This window comes from Molossus molossus, unplaced genomic scaffold (assembly GCF_014108415.1).
Source record: "Molossus molossus isolate mMolMol1 unplaced genomic scaffold, mMolMol1.p scaffold_m16_p_20, whole genome shotgun sequence".
NCBI lineage: Eukaryota > Metazoa > Chordata > Mammalia > Chiroptera > Molossidae > Molossus > Molossus molossus.
In genome coordinates, this window is record NW_023425356.1 from 22,415,536 (window position 1) to 22,427,979 (window position 12,444).

Genomic DNA, 12,444 nt, shown 5'->3' on the forward strand with positions numbered 1-12,444 from the left:
CTTAATGCTGGTAGATGAGATAGATATTAATTAATCAGCCCTGGCCGGTTTGGCTCAGCAGTTAGAGCGTCGACCTGCGGTACAGAGAGACCCGGGTTCGGTTCCCGCTAAGGGCATGTACCTCGGTTGCAGTTTGTCCCCGGCCCTGGTTGGTCATGCGGGTGGCAGCCACTCGATGTGTCCCTTCATATCGATGTTTCTCTCTCTCTCTCTCTCTTCCTCTCTCTCCTTCCCGCTCTATCTGAACAAAAAATGGAAAAATGTCCTCGGGTGAGGACAAAAAAAAAAAAAAATTAATCACAGAAATCATATAAAAATTCAATTACGACAAGCAACAGGGAGAGGAAGATGGTGCTGTAATGCTTATAACAGGAGGGTCTGACTTGGTCAGCAAGTCCAGGGAATATTTGTTTACAGTGAAGAAGTTCCAGACAGAAAAGAGCCTGTGCAAAGGTCCTGTGGCATGATGGAATACAGTGAACTGAAACATTAGTGTAACTAAGACCAAAAGGGGGAATGGTTTGGAAGGAGGCGGCACAAATGACAGGAACTAGGGCCTTGCAGGCCACAATTAAAAAATTAATTTATCATAAAAGTAATAATCATTCAGGGATTCCAAGCAGGGGTAACATGATCAGATTTGCACTTTGGAAAGAACATAATGTACAAGCATGGTAAAAGAATGCATTGAAGTTGAAGAACAGGAATATAAAGATAATAAACAAAATAAGATTGAAATAGTTATGGATTTTTAAAGGAGGACTTAAGTAAGACTTAGATGTTGGACAAAAATTGACCAAAGGCTAAAGAATCTCTACTTAGGGGAAGAGAACAAACAGAGGAAGGAATGAGAATACAGAGGGATGATAAAAAGGTCTAGTTGGCTGTAGTGGAGGAGCAGAGGTAGGACACTGGAGTCTGGGTACATAAGGACAGACCAGAACAGCTAAAGGAGTGCTTTGAGGGCTAGGCTACTAAGTATAAATTTAATCATGGAAGTCAAATTGAGCCATTACAGGTTTCTGAGCATAGACGTGACTAAAATTATAAAAACTCAAGACCCTTATATAAGTATATAAGAGTAAGTGGCAATGATGTTCAGTGTGAGGAGGTTAATCCAGGAATAAAGTGACCTAGGTCTCTGTTAGGGTAGTTAGTGGCTTTGGAAGTAGCTGAGAACCTAAAAGACATTTTGAAGGAAAAAACTGGCTATAGGGAGTGAACTGAGATATGGGAAGAAAGAGAGTCAAGGTTATAACTCTGATAAACCAGGATAATTATGATGCCACAAATGATGACAATACAAATTTATTTTGCCTCCTTAATACTTTCAGATCATAGCGTTCTGTATTTGCCTGGGCAGATGGCAGTTCAGTTTATGTAGTACCTTTGTAGGCCGAAGAAAACATATTGCTTTCAGGTGCTTCATGATCTCCCGATTTGGAGAATCAATACGTTCAAAAAGGTACACTTCTTTCTGAAGAATCTCTGATTGTGTGTATACCATACTCACTATACTAGTCTGTAAAGAAAAAGAATACAGAATATTATGATGGTTCAGAATAATAAAAGCAAACAACAATACAATACCTAAGACTTAATTTTTTTTCATTAATACTTAGCTGGATACCTTAAATACTAACATATGTAATAACATTTACTGAGCATTCAAAAACATGTAGGTAATGTACCAGAATGCTCTCTAAACATGGACAATCCATAATCACCACCCCTCCCCAATTTTTCTAACACTTTAAAGAGTTTTTAATTCTGTGATCAACAAATAATAAATAACCTGTCATCTCAGCTTGAGCCCCAACAGCTTTACTTTAAAACCAATGTTGAGTAGAAATAACAGGACCATCCCAAGGTCTTCCAGGTGCTCTATCTCATATATTTCTTGGCAGAAACATTTAGAAAAGGATTTCTGATTCCAAGAAAGTGTCCCGGGTACAAAGAAAAAAAAAATCTCTGGCAGTGGTTAAAGCGATTTAGTCTGAGACACTCCCGGGCAAGCTTTATACAACCTTTCAGTTCCGCACAGAACTGACCCTCATTTAAAAATCTTTAAATGAATACTAAATCCTACAGTGGAATGTGACCGGCTATTGTAAGGGAGGGAGGGTTGCCTCACAAATACTCAGCAAAAGCAAACTTACCGTCTCTTTATCCATAAGAAGTACTTTCATACCCGGTCCGCTGTCCTCGATCATTTTGGAAATGTACTGCTTCACAGCAAAAACCACGTTCATGGTGGCGAATTGACAGGTTAGCCCCACAGCCCTTCCCGCCCCCTTTTTTTCTCGCTAAGCGAACCCCCGGCCTCTGGACCAGGTCTCAGCGGCTTCCTCCCCGCCCAGCTGTGGCTTCCGGAAGTCCGGGCAGCCACGCTGCTGGGACTTGTAGTTCCGCTGCGCGGTCGGGAGGACCCAGCCTCTCCGCCGGGTGGAGAAAGCGCTGAGGCACCTGGGCCGCCACGCCCGGCCGGATTGTTGACCCACCTCCAGCCGCAGGTGTCGGAGACTTGGGCTCTCAGCCAATCCCGGCTGTTGGCCCGGAGGGTCCCGGCCGCGGCCTGAAGCCCTCCGGCAGGCCCGGGGAGAGGGTGGTGCCTCGCGGGGTGGGGAGCTTGGCATGGGGCTGGCTCCGAGGCCAGAGCAGAGCGTGGCGGTGGTTCCTCTTTGCCTTTAATGCTTTCTTGGGTTGCAGTGAAGATGAAGGGAAGGATGATGGCGTCATGTCCCCGGCCGCAAATTTTGATTTAAAAAATGGCAAGGCCCTGGCCGGCTTGGCTCAGCGGTTAGAGCGTCGGCCTGCGGTCCAGAGAGACCCGGGTTCGGTTTCCGCTTGGGGGTATGTACCTCGGTTGCAGTTTGTCCCCGGCCCTGGTCGGTTGTGTGGGTGGCAGCCACTGGATGTGTCCCTTTCACGTCGATGTTTCTCTCTCTCTCTCTCTCTTTCTCTCCCCCACACACTCTATCTGAACAAAATATAAAAAAAAAAAAAAAAAAAAAAAAAAGGAAAAAAAATGACAAGAACTTGGCAGCAAAATAAATCTTAAAGCCATCAACTTCAAAAGGTCCACATTTGTGTTTATATTCCACAGGTATTCTCTCCTCACCATTTCTCGAAAAGAAGGGTAAATGTTAGTTCTCCCGCACCTTTAAATTGGGGAATTGTAAAATCAGGAAGGAAGATAGCAAGAAACAACTGCAAAAAGTCAGTGACTGTAAATGCTTGTGAATAGTTCCACCAATATAATGGTCAGTGTTTGTTGGGGTCAGTTTAATCAATAGGTTCAAAATTACCAAATCAGCCCTGGCCGGTTTGGCTCAGCGGTTAGAGCATCGGCCTGCGGTCCTGAGAGACCCCGGGTTCGGTTCCCGCTAAGGGCGCGTACCTCGGTTGCAGTTTGTCCCCGGCCCTGGTTGGTCGTGCGGGTGGCAGCCACTCGATGTGCTCCTTTCACATCGATGTTTCTCTCTCTCTCTCCCCCTCCCACTCTACCTGAACAAAAAATGGAAAAATGTCCTCGGGTGAGGATAAAAAAAATTTAAAAAAATACCAAATCAATCATCCTTTCTTTTTATCCTCACCCGAGGACATTTTTTCCATTTTTTATTCAGATAGAGTGGGAAGGAGAGAGAGAGAGAGAGAGAGAGAGAGAGAGAGAGAGACATCCATGTGAAAGGGACACATCGTTTGAGTGGCTGCCTCCCGCACGACCCAACCAGGGTGGGGGACAAACTGCAACCGAGGTACGTGCCCTTAGCGGAACCGAACCCGGCTCTCTCTGGACCGCAGGCCAGACACTCTAACCACTAAGCCAAACCGGCCAGGGCCCAATTATCCTTTCATTGTATTGTAAGAAGTATACAATTAAAACTAGATCCAGAGTACAGTAACATTAATCTGGCTGCTAAGATTATTTTATATTATTTAAGGGAGATTAGAAGCCACTTGAAATACAGGTTTTTGGCACCTCTGAGATTGTGAAGAATGTGTTTATTTTCTCTTCAATTTTTCTACCAGGTAAATAAAACTTCCCATTGGGCTTTTTTTCCCCTTCCCTATTTTTGAGATTTATTTTGAAAGAGAAGTTACAGTAAAATGAAATTGGGAACCTTTAAGTGGATACAAATGAGAAAGTTCTAATGTTATATGAAAGTTATGTTATCAATTTAAAATGTTCATATATTTTAGAAAACAGAAAACCCCAGTGCAAGTGAAAAATGAAATACCTGCAAACCCTTTAAGTTACTGATACTTGAAAATTAACCTCCACTCCCCTGTTGCTTGGTTTTGTTTTTTCTTACCTGTAATTTGGACTTCAGTATATGATTGCTTTACATTTCATGCATTTTTAAAGAAAGAACAAGGAGAGAAAGGCTAGTTCATGAAATGTATGCTTTTTTAGACAATAGTCAATCTGAAAGTAATACATGGAAATAAACTTCATCCTTTTGATTATTTATACTTTATAATATTTTTAAGGAGTAGGGAAATGCCTGTTTTGACAAGGCTCTTACTAAAGCATTCTGTTGCCCATGAAATTCCATTGATGTCAGGGGTAATGTTATTTTTTACATTGATGTGATAGGGAATGTAAACGTTTTATATAAAATAGTTATATATTTAAAGGATACTGTGATGGTCCTGAAGTTTGACAGCCTATTTTATTTCTGAAGAAAACAAAAGCCTTTTTAAATGTCTCCAAATTAAGAACTTTTGTATCTCCATATCGATGATAAAATCCTAATTCTTGCTTTTTGACTCATCCAGTGAACACTTAGAGTGACTTGTTTTGTTGGGTAAAGACAGGAAATTCAGATGCCAATATGAAGTACCTTACTTATTTTTTTTCTTGAGGTTTTTTTTTTTTTTTAATGTTTTTATTGATTTTTTTGAAGAGAGAGAGAGAAACATCAATGTGAGAGAAAAACATCAATAGGCTGCCTCCTGCATCCCCCCCACTGGGGATCCAGCCCAAAACCCAGGCATGTGCCCTGACCAGGAATCAAACTGGGACCTCTCAGTCCATGGGACAATGCTCAATCCACTGAGCCACACTGGCCGGGTGCTTATTTATTTATTTATTTATTTTTAAATCTTCTGTAATAGTGTAAAGGAAACCGGACAATGAATGGGTCCGGGATGCCTGTCACTACTTGAGCCAGTTTAAGCAAAGACAAAGTCAAATTGTATATGAGCATTTATTCCAATATTGCTGACAGTATGGGAGAGCAGTGGGTCATCCCGTAAAATCTACTCTGCCCCAACTTATTAGCCAGCACTTTTATTTACTTATTATTATTACTATTATTATTATTATTTTTAATCCTCACCCAAGGATATTTTTCCATTGATTTTTTTTTTTTTAGAGAGAGTGAAAGGGAGGGAGGGAGAGAGAAACATCAATTTGAGAGAGACACATTGATTGGTTGCCTTCCACATAACACCAACAGGGGCCAGGGGTGAGGATTGAACCTGCAACCCAGGTACAGCCCTGAATCAAACCCTTGAACCTTTGGTCCACTGGTCAATGCTCTAACTGCTGAGCCACTTTTAAAGGGTAGAGAGACAAAGATTATACGAGAAAAGGCAGTTTGGCAAAAAGAAGGAAAAAAATGGGTAAAGTGGTCATAGGTGATTATAATCATGGGGAAGAAATGTGGGCTGGGGGATTGCAGAGGTTTCAGGCAAGGGGGAGGAATATGGGCTGGGGACTGCAAAAGGTGGTCATCAGTGTCTCCTCTCTGGGGTTCCAGTGCTCCAATAACCCATGAGTTGCCTCTGGGGTTCCATTGCTTTGATAACCAGGTGGATAAGCAGGTTGATAATCTTTCCATGATGTCAAGCTGTTCCCCCTTGTTCTTAGATCATGAGAATGGACCGCATTCCTGAAGTAAACTCCCAAGGGTACACCTCCCAGCCAGGTCAGAATGGGCTTATTTTAATCAGAACAAAGCAATCATGATTAACAGAGTAAGGATGATTAACATTTCTTATAACTATGGCTAGTACCTCACTATGATTAGTTCTCTATTCTGTTATTCTCTCCTGCCCCTATCATAAACAGTAAAAATAAAGTTAAAAAATTAGGGTGTAGTACTGGTCGATTTGGCTCAGCAGTTAGAGCGTCAGCTGGCATACTGAAGGGTTGAGGGTTCAATTCCTGGCCAAGGGCAAGTACCTGGGTTGCAGTTTGATCCCCAGCTGGGTCGGGGTCATGTGGGAGGCAACCAGGGGGTGTGTTTCTCTCACATTGATGTTTGTTTTTTTTTCTCTCTCTCTCTCTACCTCCCTTCCACTCTATCTAAAAAAAAAAAAAAAAAAATCAAGGAAAATGTCTTCAGGTGAGTATTAACAAAACAAAAAATAAAATTAGAATGTAAATAAACTGTAATAACAAGAAATAGTTTCAATAATAAAGACCTTAAATTTCAAAATAAATCGTGATATTCTTCAAATATGGATGATTACATCAATTATTAAAGTTTCTAATGCAATTACTTGAAAATTTACTTTCACTAGATCCAAGAAATCTATGCTTTAAGGATAGAAAACAGTAAGTTAAAATGTGCCAAGGTTTCGGGTTTGATCCCTGGTCAGGGTACATATGGGAGGTAACCAATGAATGCACATATAAGTGAAACAACAGATCAATGTTTCTCTCTCTTTTCCCTCCCTATTTTCTCTAAAATCAATAAATAACAAATTTTAAAAATACGGTATTTATATTTATATATTTTGCTAAGACTTGTGTGTGTAAATGAAAAAATCAGAGAATGATTACCTGAATAATTACATGTGCTTCAGCTTTCTACAAAGCGTATCCTATTTAGAAGTTTAACTACCCATTTTATATTTAATCAAAATCATTTTTTTCTACCATAATAATGCAAAGCTTATATAAAACAAGGATATATAAATAAGTTTTAGTATCAAAACAACAATATGGCAGCCTCCTAGTTATCTTACTGCTTTGTGTTAACATTTTTCCACAAGCCTTGGACAGGAAGGAAGTAAAGATGAAATTCAATGAAACTCAAATTAGATTTTCTACTTAACAACTGAAAAAATATTTAGACAAAGAATGATAGTATTGCTAGTATCAGACAACCAGTCCTTGTGCAATATTCTTAACTTCTCCAACCATTTCTTTATCTGAGAGATGATAATACATATAATCTACCTTATGAAATTGTGAGAATTATGAAGTAATATGCTGGACAAAGTGTGCCTGACACACAGTAAATCCTTAAAAATATTATTTTTAATTATTTGAAATAAAAAGTAATTAGTAATTATTTTTAGTAATTTTTTTAAACTTATGGCATATTTTATTCCCCTTTGACAACAAAATTTAAAAATAGAATTGATTTCAGAATTTGTAAATGATAGCTTCTAAATATAATTTTCATAATAACTTTAGCTTGCATTATTTTACAATAGTAAAAATATTAGTGGTTAGATTTGGCCTGTTCCATCATAATTTGTAAAGCATACAATTTTCACGAAGACAAAAATATTCTTCAAGTGATTTTAGAAATATATGCTTACCGTCCACCTAGTCTCAAATCAAATAGCATTTGTTAAATTATTGTCATAGTTAGTGGTTTAATACAGAACTTTATAGTAGCAAAAGCATTGCATAGCTTTAAATCATTAAGAAAAGATTATTGGCATGAAGGATTCTGTCTGCACATTCAATAATTTCAGTGATTTCACCTTTCTGGTGGTGATGTCAACTTTGATCACACGGTTTAGGTGGTGTCTGGTGGGTTTCGCCATTGTCAAATTACTATTTTTCTCCTTGTAATCAACAAATATCAGATGGAGAAATGCTTTGATGTGTTGCTAATATTCTATTTCTCATCATACTTTCACCTTCTAATTTAAACTGGAATCCATTGATGGTTCTATTGATGGTTCTTGCCTGCAACAATTGATGTTTACCTAATGGTAATTATTTCCCTCATTGCTCCTACAGTTATCATTAGGAATTCTTCTGTAAAAAGAGAGCTAATATTTCACCCTATTTATTTATTTATTTATTTATTTATTTTCCAATCATTTATGACTCAAAACTATTTTTTAAAAACTATTACTTTACCCTGTATCATTAGGAATTCTTCTGTAAAAAGAGAGCTAATATTTCACCCCATTTATTTATTTATTTATTTATTTATTTATTTTCCAATCATTTATGACTCAAAACTATTTTTTAAAAACTATTACTTTACCCTGGCTGGTTTGGCTCGACGGTTAGAACGTTGGCCCATGGACCAATGAGTCGCGGATTCAATTCCGGTCACGGGCATGTACCTCGGTTACAGTTTGTCACAGGCCCTGGTAGGGTCATGCAGGAGGCAACCAGTCTATGTGTCTCTAGCACATCGCTGTTTTTCTCTGTCTCTCTTTCCCTCCCTCCCATTCTATCTAATGATAAATAGAAAAATATTCTTGGATGAGGAATAAAAAAAAAAACTATTACTTTAAAATAATAAGGAGTATATACAGAGGTTGAGACTGCAGGCTGGACTTTCTTCTGCTGTGTACTAGTTGCAGGACTTCGTCAAGTTACATAACCTCTCTGTGCCTTAGTTTCCTCATTTGTAAATGGCGAAGATAACACCTACCTCAGGTTGGTGTGAGAGTTAAGTGAGATACTACATGTAGTCTTTATCCTAGCTTTAATTACCTTTTCTTAACAAATATTTTGTACTGTGCTTAGTTTTATTGTTTATGTTTCCCTACTTACAAACTATTTGTCATGTATTTGCCTCCCTGAGAAATTATTTTATTTTTATTTTATTTTTTAGAGAGAGAGGAAGAGAGAGATAGAAACATTGAACCCTGGCCAGTTTGGCTCAGCGGTTGGAGCGTCGGCCTGCGGACCAGAGAGTCCCAGGTTCGGCCCCCGCTAGGGGCACGTACAAAAATAAATAAATAAAAATAAGCGACTTAAAAAAAAGAAGAAACATTGATGTGAGAGGGAAACATTGATCTGCTGCCTTCTGCATGCCCTCCCCCCCAGGGATCGAGCCCAAAACCCAGGCATGTGCCCTGACTGGGAATCAAGCCAGGAATCCACTGAGCCACACCAGCTGGGCTCTCTGAGAAATTATTAAAAGTCACAAAGAGAAGTTAAAAGTGCTTTGTAATGTTAAAGAAATACATAAGTTCTTATTTCTAAAAAACAAAAATAGAACTTGAATATAACTAAGATCCCTTTTATGATCATGATTCTATTGTTGGGTTGATCTTTGTATTAGAAATGTAGTGACCATCTAACGTGATGAAATTATTTTTAACATTTTAGATGTTTCAAGAAATAGGCAAGCTATATGAAATAAGTACCAAAATAAGTTCTTATAAATTCTTAAATTTCATTAATGGTAAAGGAGTCTTACTTATAATATTTTTATATTAAAATAATTCCTTTAGAAATGGCTTATTATTGACCTGATCAATCACTTAATCAGCATCAATATGTTTTTCTTCACTAGAAAGAATATTTACTGTTGAAAAAATAAGATGCAAAACATTTTTTTTACATATCTTTCCATTTGAAGCAAATGAAATTGAATATGGGATGTTGTTATTCTTTTAATGATATTAATAAATAGAAACAACTACCTATTACTTAACTTTTACTATGTGCTGAGTGAGCCCTTTACACATATCTCGGTTAACTTTTGTAACTGTCCTTTAAAGTGAGTATTATCTCCATTTACAGAACTGAGGTTCCAAGAAATTGAATAATTTTTTTCATGACGTGACAGAAAGTAGCAAATAGAGAAAAGCATACCTTTTTCAGAGGGCATTTTACCATTTGTTTTCTTTGTACAGAGTATTTTTCTACTTCTTTAGAAAGTACATTGTTACTTATTTGAGGATAAAGAATGTGGCCTTGTTTTTTTCCATCCTTTTCACTAGTGCAGTGCCCTGCACACACAAGATACCCCATAAATATTTAATGTTAGTGAAACTCATTACTGGGCAAACTGCTACAATGGCATTTTAAATAAAGTATAGAGTTTTACCTGCACAGAACAAACAAAGAGATCAATATACTTATCTAGGTGATTCACACCAATAATTTTATTGAATAATATGGAATAAATTCTGGGGAAATATGGGTTTTCTTTCCAAATTCTTAGGTGAATTACAGGGATGTAGACTTGACCATTCTAGTGCTCTTGTAACAAATGACATGACATTTGTTTTTTCTGACTATCTGTTAGCAGTGATTAAAGAGAGGGTGATTTTGTAGGATTGTTGATTAAGAATTTACTTGAAAAAGCATCAGTTTAAAAAAATATTTAATTTACATTTGAATTATTTCAGCACTCAGACAGAGGGCACCCTTGAACCACCAAGAAGGCTCTTTATACCATTGGGTGCTGGCTCACTGAGTAATGGTTACATGAATAAGGGAAAATACATTGTTTTGGTCAAAATAGATTACAAAATGTTTGTTTAATGTTGAGTTTAATCTGTTCTTGGCCCTAAATGTTATTGAATTGTTGCATAAAGTGACTATACTTTTTTCATTTCTTGAAGAGCTAGACAAATAATTGCTGTAAGGTTCAAATCAACAAGCACTCTAATTTGAAAAAGTAATTTAATGAGTATAAAGTCACATCTAAAATTTGAAGGATGGGAATTTGATTATAATTCTATTCATGTTTGATTGCAGTCCACAGTAGATCTGTCAATATAAATATATTTATATGCGGACCAAGTGCTGAGTAGTGCTGTTGCCCTCTTTTTAAAAATGAGAAAATTAAAGCTTAAAGAGATTAAGAAGATTTCCACTAATAAGTGACAAAACTGGGAGTTGAACCTGGAAATGTGAACACCAGAATCCATGCCTATACCCAGAACACTATAGTGTAAATGACGTGTTTTTTTTTTCTGTTTATGACACAATATATATAATTAATGCGAAATATTTTTTTCCTTTAAATTTCAGTTACTATTGGAAGAATAAAATAACATCCAGACTCACCATAACTTAATTTAGGAATACTATTGGGAAATTAGATTTTTTTATTTCCTAGTGACGTAGTCATTTAAACTCAGATGCTATATAATGATTCAATTCCCTGTCCGAGCAACACTGAAGTTTAGAGAGGACCTTGATTGAGTGAAAGAACACTAAATTGAGAGCCAGGTAATCTGATATACAGTATATTTTAGTACTAATATCTGGAGGAGCTTCAGAAATGATTCAAGCTCACTAGTACTCTTTCAAATGAAGGAAATGCACTGGAAAACCCCAGTTCATAAATCTATGAGTGTTATTTTTTGCATAGAGAAGTCATTCTCTTTGTTTTATATCTGCATACTGTACACGTCTTGTTCAATTTCTGGGAGTGGCATATTAATATAAATCTAACAATGTCATGATCTGCTTTAGTACTGGTATTGAGCCCCCAAAATGGTATAAGGTCCAGAGTCATTATTTGTCTTTGACATTTTTTAGGACACGCTCTCATTTTTTCTTTATCCATGAATAGGTTGCTGGAGATAGCTTGTTTATTCCTTCTTTAATTTTGGTTAAAGCATTTCCTTACGCCCTGGCTGGTTTGGCTGTGTGGTAGAGCGTTGGCCTGTGGACCAAAGAGTCATGGGTTCGATTATGGTCAAGGGCATGTACCTCGGTTGTAGTTCGGTTCCCATGTGGGAGGCAACCAATTGATGTGTCTCTCTCACGTCAATGTTTCTCTCTTTTTCTCTCTTTCTCCCTCCCTCCCTCACACCCAATGTATCTGAAGATAAATGGAAAATATCCTTGGTTGAGGTTAAAAAAAAAAAAAGCATTTCAGAAGAAGGCTATATTTCCCTTCCTTCTTTAATTCCTGATGGAGGGGGTGTGGATTTTATCAACTTTTTGAGGGAAAACTGAATAAATGTAGGGACTGAGTAGCTCAATGTTTCTTTGCTTTCTCCTATGGAGTATTTAGGAACTATTCCTTTTTGGAAGTAAAGTGATGGCACCAAGGCTTAAGACAGGAAAGAGGTAAAGGGAATCATGGTCTAGTTATTTATGTGAATGTTTAATGCTGCAATTTTTAATTGAGTTAAAACATCAAAATTGAATGACACTCAACTTCTACAAAGTCATTTTTCTATGTAGTTCTTAGAGGAAAGTGTCTGGGTCACCTATATAGACATCTAGTTCCTGACACTGGTTACTAGAGGATTTCTGGAGGGTATTTTTTCTTTCAACAAGCATTTATTGAACACCTACTATGTACTCACCATGGAAATACAACATTGAACAGACAAAATTTCTAATCTCATGGAGTTTACAATCTAGTGAGGCCATTCAGACAAACAAAATAAGTAAAATTTATGGTAATCAGGTGGTGATCAATTCTATAGAGAAAAACAAAGTAGGTTTAAAGGGAGGTGGGGGAGCAAAGGAATGTG

General features: G+C 37.5%; 1 protein-coding gene across 2 annotated transcripts in view; it reads right to left on the reverse strand.

Moving 5' to 3' along the window:
• The window catches only part of VPS45 (vacuolar protein sorting 45 homolog), a 75,924-nt gene extending 73,590 nt beyond the window's left edge, over positions 1-2,334 (reverse strand). For both annotated transcript variants that reach the window (XM_036273747.1, XM_036273748.1), the window contains exons 1-2: positions 2,160-2,334; positions 1,388-1,522 (exon numbers count right to left, since the gene is read on the reverse strand). In XM_036273747.1, coding sequence (XP_036129640.1) covers positions 1,388-1,522; positions 2,160-2,252 — 228 coding nt within the window. In that variant the 5' untranslated portion in view covers positions 2,253-2,334. The remainder of the gene's footprint in view (positions 1-1,387; positions 1,523-2,159) is intronic.
• Between the last annotated feature and the right edge of the window lie 10,110 nt (positions 2,335-12,444).